The sequence below is a fragment of the Sinohyriopsis cumingii genome, unplaced genomic scaffold, assembly GCF_028554795.1.
Source record: "Sinohyriopsis cumingii isolate HCF-2022 unplaced genomic scaffold, ASM2855479v2 utg001237l, whole genome shotgun sequence".
NCBI lineage: Eukaryota > Metazoa > Mollusca > Bivalvia > Unionida > Unionidae > Sinohyriopsis > Sinohyriopsis cumingii.
This window is the reverse complement of record NW_028315973.1, coordinates 1,871,694-1,886,023: the sequence shown is the minus strand read 5'-3', so window position 1 is coordinate 1,886,023 and position 14,330 is coordinate 1,871,694. Positions and strand designations below refer to the sequence as shown.

Genomic DNA, 14,330 nt, shown 5'->3' with positions numbered 1-14,330 from the left:
TCTATCAGTTCTTGTCATGAATAATCAAAATCCACATCGATCAGTACAACAATTCAAAAGCAAAACTTATTTACAATATCTATATTTCTGAAGTACAACTGAGTTTTCCTTTTTCTGATTGAAGATCCTTTCAAGTTAAAGTTTCCCCATTTTTTCAGTCACTTATTCATAAGTCACATTGATAAAACTAGCTTTGCCTGACATCATATGCTGTCGTTTATAGCAACGACTGGTTTTCTGATTAATTCTCATCAAAAATCAATCTGAAAGACAGGTTTTCAACTTAAGAAAATTGTTGTACAGTTTATTAAGTTCCATTAGAGCAATATGCATGAGTGACGGGAAAGTACAGGTATGCTGTGTCTATTCTTCAGAATATGCAACTGCCTAATTCAGTAATTGTTCAACATAAAAATAATGTTTGACAATAACATCAGTTCAAAAATAAACAATAAACCAGCATTTTATGCTTTATTTCATTTTATTTATATCAATGTACAGGTACCTACAAGTATGTTCAATATATGTGTGAGTGTTAAGACTTCAGTGTATCAAAATCATAATGAGTACACCAAAATTATAATCACTAGCAGGTATTACTTGATCTTAAAATTACTCGAATGAAATTAAGTAAAGGATACACAGAACTTGTCCTTATTAGCAAGTGTAATTAATAAAAACTTTTACATGATGTAAATTTTAATGAAGAGAGCCTCATACACCTAAAATTTGAAGAATAAACACTTTTCAGTGTTTTTGCCAATTCTTATGAGATTGATCAGTTTTAGAAACAAAAATTCCTCAAATGCCCTCTAACCATCTTTGCCTCTGCATAATCCCAAAACTTCGCATAGTCGCTAGAGCATGAAAAGTAGATCACTGTGACCCTGATGGAAAACCATCTGAAACGTGATATCTCTATTTTCAAGAGATACTCGTTTTGTCATCGTGATAACTTTACTTTTAATAAAGCTATATATTGTTAATGGAGATATCTTTTCATCAGAAGACTTTATATTTTATTACAATAATCATATTCTTTGCATGACAATAAAGATATGTCTATCAAAATTCTACATATCTAATAACAAGAGTCCCATGAAGAGACTGACACTTTACTGGCTGAAAAGAACTTCAAGCAATCTAGGATAAGACCATTTTATCTTTTTAACTACTGAGTACTGAAATCATCTGGGATATAAATGTAGTACCCATGACCACCTATTCAAGTGGAGTAGCAAAAATATTTTAAGGTGGCTACTGTATTGGCCATATTAGTTGTAATATCTTCATTTTTATTTATGACTGGTGGGTAGAACCACTGAAGATATATATAGTGATCAAGTTTCATGTAAGCATAACTAGGGCATCAGAAATCAAGCTAAATGCAAAAACAGGAAATAATTGTTGAGTGTGAAAAGTAGGTAAACATCGCCCATAGTAGATAGCAGAGGTGCATGGTATTTCCAGTATTCCAGGTTATTATATGCTCATTGTTGTCTCCATTAACTTTATATTGTCAGAATTGTGCAATATTTTACAACACTGCACACCTTCCACTCATGTGCACGACACATGTGACCAAAAGTGTATTAGAAACTACTTTGTAAATAAATCATATACACTCATATAGTAGACGCTTTACATTTTGGTTGATTAAATTTGTTTCTGAATGAACTAAAGTTGACATTTCGTGGACTGTCACATACCAGCTGCTTTGCAATATTCCGCATAAACTTTGATTCAATGTTTCTGAATTAGGATAGCGATAGATGCCAGACAGGTTACAAAACTTCTGGGTCCCACGAAAATAACATGCAAGTGACAAGGCATAAAGGTGTCTTCTTTAGCTGATATGAGAATAGCAAAAAATATACTTACAGTTTTACATCATGAATTTCCTCAAAATGTACTTTTTTAGTTCTGCAAATTTCGAATTACATGAACCATGTCATGGGTTCCAAAGCTTGATTACACATTTCAAAATTGTACTGTAATTTCGACTATATTCCAAATGCAATTACATCCTCATTATGGCACTCAAAATCAAATGAACATTATATTCCATAGCGTCTTTTTGAAAATTACAACTGAAAGACTTCATAATTTTCCCACATTATGATTCCAAACATTCAATGACAAAACAGAAACAAACTTGCAGACAAGTCAAAACGCTGCTCCAAACGCTGCACAAATCAGATGTTACTTCACGTAGAATTGATACAGATAAATCCAGTCCATAACCAAAAATATCTAACAGAATCAACATAAATACCAATATCTATTAATTCCAGACCAAATGGAAAAGTTGTTGCAATCCACATTAATTCACAATGACTTAAATTTCAATTTTAGTTAGACCAAAATGACAGTTTCTTTTGAAAGTCATGTCGACAGCACAACTAAGTTCAAATTTCACTGGGAAGAATTATGAACACAGTAATATTGTTGTTGTGTACTGATGAATCTGTGCTTGTGTATTTAGTTTAAAATACAGCATAAAGTCGCTTACTTTGTTTCTTGTAGTGTATTTTGAACTCATTTTCTCGGATGGATATACTGCAATCCCAAGGTCGTGCAGCATCTATCCGAAAAAACTTGATTCATATTTTCCCATATAAATGCAGTCACCTATAATTACCGCCAAGATTTTTTACAGTGGTACATACCATGATACTTTTTCAATGTATCATTATGTTGGTAGTTTCTGTCAGGATGGAAAGGATATTCCAGAGTATTCTTATTACAACTTTAATGATATTAATATGTTTTTATTATTCATGACAAAATAATTTTTAATTTTGTTTTTACAAAACAGTTGTATCTGTCACAAAAATAATGGTGAATGTTACAGATATAACTATAGCTATAATCCTTTATTCACGTTTGACTTGTGTCACTTATGCCAAAGTAGTGGCCAAATAAAATGTTGTGGACAGGCCAAATATAAAAACAAACCCCACCTTAAAAAAAGATCACATGTGATATTTCACTAATTTACTAGCATATATGAATGTGTTAAGTATATATATTCCTTTGTAAAACTGCAAATCATCCTACTATTTTCAGAAGTGTATCTACTTTGTGTAAACTTTGAATAATTTGTCAAGTCCACTAAATATAAAGAAGGAAATTAAAGTGTAAGGAACCTGCCCCATAAAAGTGAATTGTTGATTGCTAATATACCATAGCACTGAACAGTATTGCAGATAACACATAAATTGTGTGATGTACAGAATTTTTCATGGTGCCCAGCTCTAGAAGCAGCATCTTCCAAGATGAACACAGCTATCAAGGCACATGATTGCATACACAATGTCTGTAAAAACAAGCTAAATGCAAGAATTCCAAGTAATTTCTGGAGCATAAAAGCAGATCATTATGACCTGAGTGTGAAGCTCAAAAATGGATATACACATCAAATTTCATGACTGTATAAAGAACAGTGTCAGAGAAACTGAGATATGTGAAAACAATGACTACAATCAAAAATTATTCTTTCAGTCAGGTTTGTGTGGCTGTCGTCATTACACAATGGAATATAATTTTAATTTAAATCAAATTAATTAACTCATTAATCAGCTTGGCAAGGTATATATTGCTGAAAGAGAAAACCATTTGACAAAAGAATCTTGAGCAAAATTGATTTTGAAATTGTGGGGCTCCAAAAGGCTACAATTCAGACTACATCTATTTCAAATTTCAGCCACATAGCGTCACCATCATTTTCATTATGTGCAAATAAAGCAATAACACCTTAAGAACTAATATATACATGTCCTAAGGCCAATTTCTGAATGCTGAAATTTATTTCAAATATAAGAAATTCGATCAAGACTAATTTAACTGTATTGTCTCCAAGTAGCATAACCAGAAAATGTTGTTTTACTCTGATCACAATTTTGCAAAGTTGTGACACTTTTTTATGATTAATATGATAAATGAATGTGTCTGTCTCAAAATGTCACTGTCAGCTTGTGAAGAATTTTTAAGTAGTTTAGATTAGTGGGGGGAAGATGAAAGATTTATGTTCCTATGTGTAGACAGATTAGACTGCTGCAGTCTCACTTGAGAGTTTATTTGATAACTGTCCCATTTTATTTTTACAAGCAGTCATGTTTTGTGTGTTTCAAACAGAGAGAGAAAATGACAGACAGAGAACGATAATGAATATTTGGAAGAAATTACACAATCTTCTGACCTATTTTCTTTATTGACAATGTCACCAAAATATGAAATTTTACGATCAAATGACCACAGATTATTATTACAGGTTCCTACCACAATTTATAGCAAATGAACAATTGTCAAATCTTGCTCTGTTCCTAAATAAGTCATTCACTGCATAGTTACAAGCACTTGCAGATGATCTCTGCAATATTTTTCCATGGTTTAGAGGCATCTGATCTGGGTTACTTGATCATGCAACTGAAAACAGCTTACAGTCAGTGCACATACAAAATTTTCTCATGGTTACAGAAGGCAGTTGGCCTCAGCTACTTGGTCATGTGATCTTGAAACATTCACAACTGACGGAAAGAATAAGGTGATCTTTTAACAGAGTAGGAAGACAGTATAAAATGGTGGAATCCATTGTGTTTTAGAGAAAGGAAAAAATGATATACAATTCAAAATTTGAGAATTTTCCATGCACTTGAAAGGAAAGTAAAAGAGGATATACAATTCAAAATATGGGAATGGTCCATAGACGTTTAGGGAAAGTAAAGAAGGATATACAATTCAAAATGTTGGAATGGTCCACAGACGTTTAGGGAAAGTAAAGAAGGATATACAATTCAAAATGTTGTAATGGTCTACAGACGTTTAGGGAAAGTAAAGAATGACATACAATTCAAAATATTAAAAGTTCATCTTCTCTGACATCACCAAAAATGTATTTTTAATATTTTTTATTAAAATGTACTGTTAATTAAATCAGATTGTCTGATATTTTAGTACATTTTAAAAACCATATATCAACATTTTTTATATCACTGTATAAATATTTCCTCATACAGACAGAAAAGCATGGACATATTTACTACATATTAAGTGCATACAGACGTTGAATATTTTAATTCAAACACTAAGTATTGCACAATGAAAATATGATGCTGAAGTTTATACAGGCCTAACTGTATTAATTATAATTAGAAATAACATAAAATAGGGTCATACCAATAAAGACAATAATATATTTTGATATGATTTGGTGTACATGACATACATAAAAACAAAAAAGAATTAGAATATATATATATATAAAAATGTATTAATAAATAGAGATAAACAGTTCTAGTAACATTTATATTATGTATAATGCACACTTATTAGAGGTATAGAAAATAAATCAATAGAAAAGAGAAAGTAAAGAAGAAAATAAAGAAATAACATTAATAAATAAAAATAAACTTACTAATATAATTTGTTCTGCTACTGAGTAGGGTATTAGAACTCATTTTATATAATAAAAATATGTATAACAAATATGGTGTTCATAACGTTTGCTATGAAGTATTTTATAAATAATTAATTATATTGCACAGAAAATTAATTTACAACTCCAATTTCATTTTTAAATAGTTAGTAAACTTATTTTTATATTATTAGATTCTACTTTTACCAATTACATTTTTTCTGCAAAGTAGAATAATCATATCTAATTGTACACAAGGGACATAATTCAGAGAAAAAAAAAAAAAAAAATTTTTCACTTAATGTCGTATAGAGTTTTTGAATTTAGACCTTTTGGATATACCGTATTAAGACGGTGAATCCAATAGGTTTCCTTTAGTAGACGTTCCATTTCAGGATCAGTTTTAACAATAGGTTGGAAGGAGAAATCTTGCAATGAATGGGAATTTTTGTTAAAATGTGCGGCAACATGAGATGAAAATGATTGATCGATATAATTTTTTATATCTGATCTGTGTTGGTTCATACGTTTAGATATTTGTTGACTGGTTTGTCCAACATATTGGATGCCACATTTTTTGCATGTTATCAAATAAATAACATTTGATGTTGCACAATTAATATCACAACGCATATTAAAAGTTTCTTTCGTATTATTACTATTGAAAGAAGTATTTTCATTAATAAATGAACAGTGTGAACATCTAGGTCTATTACATTTAGTTGATGATCCTATTTTAAATGATGGTTTTTCTAATTTAGAATTAGTTAGGAAATCTTTAAGATTTTTAGTTCTTTTATATGCAAGTGTAGGTTTGCTTTCGTGTAGCGATTTAACACTTGCTTTAGATTGTAAGTTTAATAAATCCCAATATTTATTGATAATCTTACCTATATTAGGCAAACTTGGATTATATTCAATAACAAAAGGAACGATATCTTCATTTTTACTTCTGATTTTATATTGTAAAGAATCAATCTGTGTAAGAGAAGATACTTTTTGGAAAGCAGTATTAATGATGTCAATAGGGTAGTTTCTATTTAGAAAATGCTGACCTAGCTCTGTCAAAGATGATTTAAAAACAGCATCATCCGAAATAATTCTTCTGTATCTTTTTGCTTGACTATATGGTATCCCATTTTTACATGATTTAGGATGGCATGAAGAATATTCAACATATTGATGAATATTCGTGTTTTTAACATGAACCATGGTAGTAATGTCATTATTTTCATTTTTCACGACATCTACGTCCAAAAATGAAACTTTAGTTCTAGAGACATTGAATGTAAATTTTATTGTTGGATGTAATTTGTTTAAATTGTCTACAAAGTAATAAAGGTCTTCTAATGAATAACTCCAAATCATAAAGATATCGTCTAAAAACCTTAACCATACATCCGGTTTTAAGTGGCATTTATTTAGAAAATCATTTTCTAATTTTCCCATAAATAAAGATGCATAAGCAGGTGCCATAGGACTACCCATTGCTGTTCCCATTTTTTGAAGATAGTTTGTATTACCAAATTGAAAAAAGTTATTTTTGAGCACAAGTTTTATCAAATCACAAATATGTTCTTTTGATAGTTTATATGTATATTCGTTTTCTTCAAGATAATAATTACACGCTTCGATACCATCATTGTGTGGTATATTCGTGTAGAGTGAAACCACATCAAGTATAACAAGGAATGAATTTTCAGTTAGTTTCGGTAAAGATTTCAATTTGGTAATGAAATCAAAAGTATCTTTGACGTATGAAGGTAGTGATTTCATTAGTGGTTGTAAAATGTGATCAATATATTGCGATATATTATTTGTAATTGAGTTGTATGTAGAAATAATGGGTCTACCTGGATATCCTAAAGGTAGTGACTTATCAACCGTTTTATGTGTTTTTGGTAAAATATAAAACTGAGGTGTGCGTATTTTATTTGGGAAGATATCTAGTTCATCATATATGGAACAATTGTGTACAGAGATTTGATTAATACATTGGCTTATTTTTTCTTTCATTTCTTTGGAAGGATTATAGGAAAGTTTTGTGTAATATTCTTCATCATTTATTTGTCTTTCTACTTCTTTAATATAATCCTGCTTATTCATTATTACTATGGTACTGGACTTGTCCGCTTTTTTAATAATAATACTTTCATCTTGCGATAAGCTACGTAAGGAATTTAGTTCTTCTTTAGATATGTTTGTAAAATGTTTTCTTTTAGGACTGCTATTTAAAATTTCTTGTTTAGTTGCTTCAATATAAAAATCGAGATAAATATCTCGTCCACTAGAAGGTGTAAATGTTGATTCTTTTTTATTGTAAAAGGGCTTATTTTGTAAATGAAAACTATTTTGATATTGTGAAGATGTACATGGTTGTGAGAAAAATTCTTTTAATTTTAACGATCTTGTGTATTTGAAAAATGCTTCTGCTAAATTAATATTATCATGTACTTTGGTTCTCGGACAATATGATAATCCCTTACCTAGAAGAATGTAATCACTATTAGTTAGAATTCGTTTAGAAAGGTTTAACATTATTTATTTTATAATTTTTATATATATATATATATATATATATATATATATATATATATATATATATATATATTTATGACTCTATGGTCTTCATTTACGTAGCTGAAAAGAGCAAAAACCAACAACTTTTGGAAAATTCAACAAATAAATTATTTCCCAAGAATGCAATGTGAATATTTAAAACACACTTACAGTATTGTAAATTAAATCCCAAGAAGTCATAAAAGTTCTATCACAAGTCCAAATGACAATAAATTTTAGTAATAGTGGATGATGCTGTCTTCAACAACCCTTCCTACAACACTCAGAAGTAAATCTGTGAAAATATAACTTACAATATAAAACTTGGTGACTATACAGGTAATTGCTACATTTCTCCCGAGGGAAATTTAGCAATTAACTATAGAGAACATTCTTTCGGTGTAGACAAACTTTATAGCCCACTCAAAGGGAAGTTTTTCCTGGGAAAAGGGTTTCTTTGGGGGACAGTTTATATAAAAATGGGGATTGGTATTTTTGGGGGTGAAGATTCTAAATACAAGAGTTTGGAAGGAAGTAATATGTGTATTGAACTTGGCGGGGTAAATTTGGTGACTATATGAGGTAATCTCTATATTTCCCATAGGAGAAAATCTTCTATATAATAATAACTACAATAAATCATTGGATTTTTAAGCATCACTTAGGACAATTAGTACAGGAAAAATAATACGGTACAATTCTTTCATTCAATTCTGTGCCTATAATATTGTATTCTGTTGTCCAGGTACTTATATCAACCAAAGGAATAGTCTGGAAATAATCGGAAAGAGCTTAACAATTACGAAATGCTGCTGCGTCATCTTTAAGATTTAGCTGACGGGCCCGCTCAAAGAATACTCTAGGGTTTAATCCATTCATGTAAACAATGCACAAACAAAAGTTTGTCAGAAATGGTCAAGTCCTTGGGTCCAAAATAAACATGATATATAAACTGGGCACAATGAAGCCATACCATTAACATCTCAAATCTCAGTCCATAAAATATACATATTCCTATTTTTTTTACCCATTATTTATTTGCACATGCTTCTAAACTTTATTAGCACCTTTTCCTTTGCTCATGAGGAAGTAATCCAGGAACATGTATTACTCCTTGCATGAAAAAATGAATTATTTTGTGTTACATTATAGAGCAGACATTTAATGTAAAATAATTATTCTTTTTCATCCACAAGACTTAATTATTTGTAATAACACAAAAATAAAGGCTAGTTTTATTAACTTGACACTTTCAATGTCTAATTTCACATGCTCATTATGTATGTCATTTAATGTAAAATAACAATATTTATACAAATAGAAATAAAAAATGAAATAATTACAAATTTATGAGTCACTTATATTTTATATTTACCAAGGGTTTTATGAACTATAAATACATTTATATTTGGACTGGAAAAACCCTCGATGATATTACAAATCGTGCAATTTCTTCCATACATAAGCTACAGATAAAAGACCACTACTAAAGCATGTATGAAATGGAAATTCCATCTTGGATGGAATAAGCATCATTCATATCCAAGAATGTGCATATAATAATGAGCTTTATTCCTTATAAGAAAGTTTTATTAATTGCCAAAATTTCAATGGAATTTTTAAAATCTGCTGATTATGCATGAATGTGTTGACAATGGTATATGCGGAGAACTTGCCCTGGGAGAACTCGCCCCAACATATCTGGAGAAGTCGCCCCAGAGTGGTTGGAGAAGTCACCCCAATTGGTTGGAGAAGTCATCCGAAAACTTGTCACCCAAATAACCTTTTCATAGCAGAATTAAGTCATCTTGTACGTGATTCATATTTAGATTTATATATAAGCGATCCCAAAAGATGTATTAACTGGTAATCATAAAAAGCAATATCATAGTAATATTTCTAAGGACGAAATTAAGTCTTTATATAATCTAATGAAAGACAACAACATAGTGATTAAAAAGGATGATAAGTCAAACACTCTTACTGTTATGAATCAAGATGATTATGTTAAAGATGTTGAACGTCAATTAGAAATTAAATACAAAATTTCAACATGCATTAATGAGATTGCTAAAAATAATAATTCCGTATATGAAGAATTTGATACTTTCCCTCTTAACATACATACACCTCAAATCTACATATTACCCAAAACTCATAAAAATCCTGACCATAATTTACCTTTAAATTTTCCAGGATGACCCATTATATCAGGTTGTAATTCATATACTGAAAACCTATCAAAATTTACTGATAGTGTTTTACAGCCTTTAATGAAATCACTTCCTTCATACATTAAAGATACAACTACTTTCATTAAAAAGTTGAAGTCTATTCCAAGCTATCTGATAATTTCAATCCTGGTATCAATAGATGTAACATCACTATATACCAACATTCCGCATGCAGATGGTATTGAATCGTGTAAATAATTTCTTGATAACAACCCTAATAATAGCACACTATCTAGTGAAGATATTTGTAAAAAAAAAATAAAACTTATCTTGGAAAATAATTATTTTCAATTTAATAATATGAATTACATAAAAATAAAGGGTACGTCAATGGGTATTAATATAGCTCCTTCATACTCTTCCCTTTCGTGGGTAAATTAGAAAAGGATTTTCTTCAAAACGAAAAGTTTAATCCATCTCTTTGGTTCAGATTTTTAGATGACATATTTATGATCTGGAAGCATTCAAGTGAAGAACTGAAAAAATGTAATTGATCGCCTAAATCATTTTCACCCGACGATTAAATTTACTAGTATGCATGTTTCATTTTTAGATGTAAATGTAATTAAAAAATATTGATAACACTCTCTACAAATATTCATATCAAGGAAACTAATATCCACCAACATTTACACGTGATCATGGTGTTTTTATATATAATAAAATAACGTAATCTTGTTTATTTTGCATCGGTAATTTAGTAGTGAAATATTTTTTAAACTTCTCGTTCAACTTGAAATAGTTTGAAATTACTGAGAAATAATAAAATTATGAACACTGACAAAAAAGAAGAAATAGACTAAATGATGGGCATAGTACAAGTGATCTTTCAGAAACCATCCGAGTTCTGCACATTAGCCATAATGATGAACTCGGTAGCGACAGCATTTCCTGAGTAGGCGTCAATGATGCTTTTTATCGAGTTCAAGTATCATTCGTCAATGCTTAGCAAATCTCAATGAACAATCAGATTAAATTGTTCAGTTAGAGAGATGATAGTATAACCCTTTGGCTTATTGATGGTCATCGCCAATTCAGTCGATTTCGGGTTATAGAGGTCCATGCCATAAAGTCATCTCAGGATGACTTAAGTTATTAGGTTGGAACCCTTACATATATAAAACTGCAAACATCACATCATGCTTACACCTTCTCTATTTTTCCAAATAAAATGCATATAATGATTTGAAGAGCAGAGCAAAAGGGACAGATAACACTTATTTTTCATTATGTACAGAAGCAGAGATGACCAAATGGAAAAGTTGAAAAATTTAAAATTTTATAGATTTAATAAGTTATTAACCGTTTACCTCATAGAGCATAGTGACAAAGTGCAGCGTGCTATAAATAGAACACCTGTTACCTAGTCAACAGCATACGCATAGGCCTGCTTGTGAATTGTTAAGCAATGTAGTGTATGTTATGTTTAACAGCAATTTTAACCATTTTACATTTTTGGTACACATCTATTATATGTGGAAAAATTTAAGAGTAAAGTCCAATTGTTATAGCTGTGTAATTATTTTTCACGGAAGAATTTTTTATGTGCTTTAAAATCTTGAGAGAACTCGTTCACCGTCATGTCAGTGAGGCCGCGTGACCAACCATAGCCGCCATTTCCCATACTCGAAATTTACATGTTTTCCATCTGCATCTACATCACTTAGTCATCTGAATTTAATAATTTATAAAAACTAATTGCTGCCTACGTCAATATCAGAGACTTTACCTAAGTTATTGAATCAGTGAGGCCGCGTGACCAACCATAGCCGCCATTTCCCATACTCGAAATTTACATGTTTTCCATCTGCATCTACATCACTTAGTCATCTGAATTTAATAATTTATAAAAACTAATTGCTGCCTACGTCAATATCAGAGACTTTACCTAAGTTATTGAATCTTTCATAGTTGTGATTCTAAGCGTGAAAACTTCGTAAGTACTGAATGAAATCTGCGACCGACATTTTGGAGAGTGGAGATTACGACCCAGTTACATTAAATAGCAGATATCGACCAGTGCATAAACAGCAACCACGTGATCTGACGTAATTGTCATTCACAGAAATGAATGTAGGATCTAACAGGGGGGTTTTCCCCGAAGGTGACACTACGAAAACCAGCTCAAAATGGCTGATGTGTACAGCAGGTGTCAAAAGGCACTTCCATGCGAATGGAGTAGAGGCATCAAAAGGCACATCCATGTGAATGGAGTAGAGGCGTCCAAAGACACTTGCATGAGGTAAAGGGTTAACAGTGTTTCCCTTTACCCTCATTTGTGTTTCAGAGACCCCCAAATTTTTAATCTGACCCCCAGTTTTGATACCAAAGTTTGTTTTAAATTCAGTCTGACCCCCAGTTTTGACACCATGGTGATTTTTGACTCTCAGTCTTGCACCCCTAGGGGATACACTGATTAAGTTGAAGAAAAACAACAATAAATAAAGTCTTAACAACCATGTGGTGACATCTCAGAATTACTATATATGATCCTTGGGGCGACTTCTCCAGGCGAAGTGGGGCAACTTCTCCGACCACCATGGGGCGACTTCTCCTGACACCAGGGATGAGTTCTCCCAGGGCGAGTTCTCCATGGGGCGAGTTCTCTGCTATTCATTGACAATAATGAGACTTACTCCATACAAAGAAAGGAATAATTTCAAATAACATTTTGATGTTATACAAACTGTGAATCATTGCCATCGCTTCCAATTCTATATGGGGGTCCCCGAGTGGCCGAGTGGTCTAAAGTGCTCACTGTTATGGATCACTGCCATCTCACCTCTGTCTGCATCGGTTCGAGTCTCAGATTCGGCTAATGTGTTTATTTGAGAGAGCCTGCCAGTAGCTTTTCGTGGGTCGGTGGTTCTTTCTGGAACTTTCCCAGGTTCTTCCTCCACCATTTATACTGGCTGCCATTTATAGCCTATCTTGTACTGAAAAAAGGCTTTAAACCCTACTACAATAACAACCAATTCTATATTACGGTTAAAAACGGTAATTATGATAGAGTAACAGACTCAACATTTTACCTTTGTTGTGTTAAAGAAAAACGTTTATTAGCTGGATACACTTGTGGGTATGTTTATTTGATTGCATTATATATGAATAATATAAAACATTTTTTTTTTAAATCTCCAGTACGGCTTTCAAAGTATGATAGATTCCAAGTGTTTATGTGATCGAGATCGTCATCCGATTAAATACCCGCCGCGGGGGGAAATTTAGCGATATTGCCCTATGAAGCACGTCTGCGTTACCATTAACCATCCCTTAAGTGCAGTTCAAATTCAACAATGACAACAGAATTTCAACGGAAGATTATTCATCATGACACCGTTAAAACATCATCATCAAAGCCAAAGTTAACGAGGATAAACATTGTGAACGTTGTGTGCACTTTCGCAAGTTCCCATTCTGTTTTCCTTCAAATTAACGGATCAAGAAGATTCTACTAAAGAATAAAAGATCCCCCATTCTACACATTCTTAACTTTAAAGTGACGGCATACAAAGCACGTGTCGATGGCATAAAATGCATGATTGAAGCCAGGTTTGCACAAATTATTTTACCTTTTTCTTTTCTACACTATGAAGATTTTTCATTTTGTACACGCATTCTGGTTTTTCTAATATCAGATCTCCTTGGTAAATGGGTTTGATACGATACATCCCAAATAAAATTTGAGGCCTGTGATGATCTTTCTCGGTGGCATAACAAGCCATTTTGCCTTTGCGTCAAAATGTTGTCCCTAACTTGCAGATAAAATCGTCTTAAGATCATTGAACACAAAGTGTAAATATCGACTTCGTTTGATTAATCTTAAGAGTACGAACATGCGCAGCATGGGGGGCGGGGGGTGAACAGACCTTTTTGTAGAAGCGTCCAAATACCGAAATAAACCTTCCTAAAAAAAATGGATTAATAACCTTAAAAATCAAAATAACTAAATACACTGAGGACTCTCCGAGAAAGTTCCTTAAAGAATTTCCCTCTTGGGGGTTAGTCCACGTTATTTCTCCAACTGAAAACATGTCGATGGCGAGTATATTACAAAAACGAACCAACCTGAGGTCACACCTCCCCTGCTGCTGTAAATTTATCCAAAATTTGTATCAATA

At 31.8% G+C, this 14,330-nt stretch overlaps 1 protein-coding gene across 1 annotated transcript in view; it reads right to left on the bottom strand.

Moving 5' to 3' along the window:
* LOC149772713 (aminoacyl tRNA synthase complex-interacting multifunctional protein 2-like) overlaps positions 1–13,966 on the bottom strand; it is a 40,395-nt gene extending 26,429 nt beyond the window's left edge. Inside the window, exon 1 of the mRNA XM_089947467.1 lies at positions 13,782–13,966. Coding sequence (XP_089803593.1) covers positions 13,782–13,934 — 153 coding nt within the window. The 5' untranslated portion in view covers positions 13,935–13,966. The remainder of the gene's footprint in view (positions 1–13,781) is intronic.
* Between the last annotated feature and the right edge of the window lie 364 nt (positions 13,967–14,330).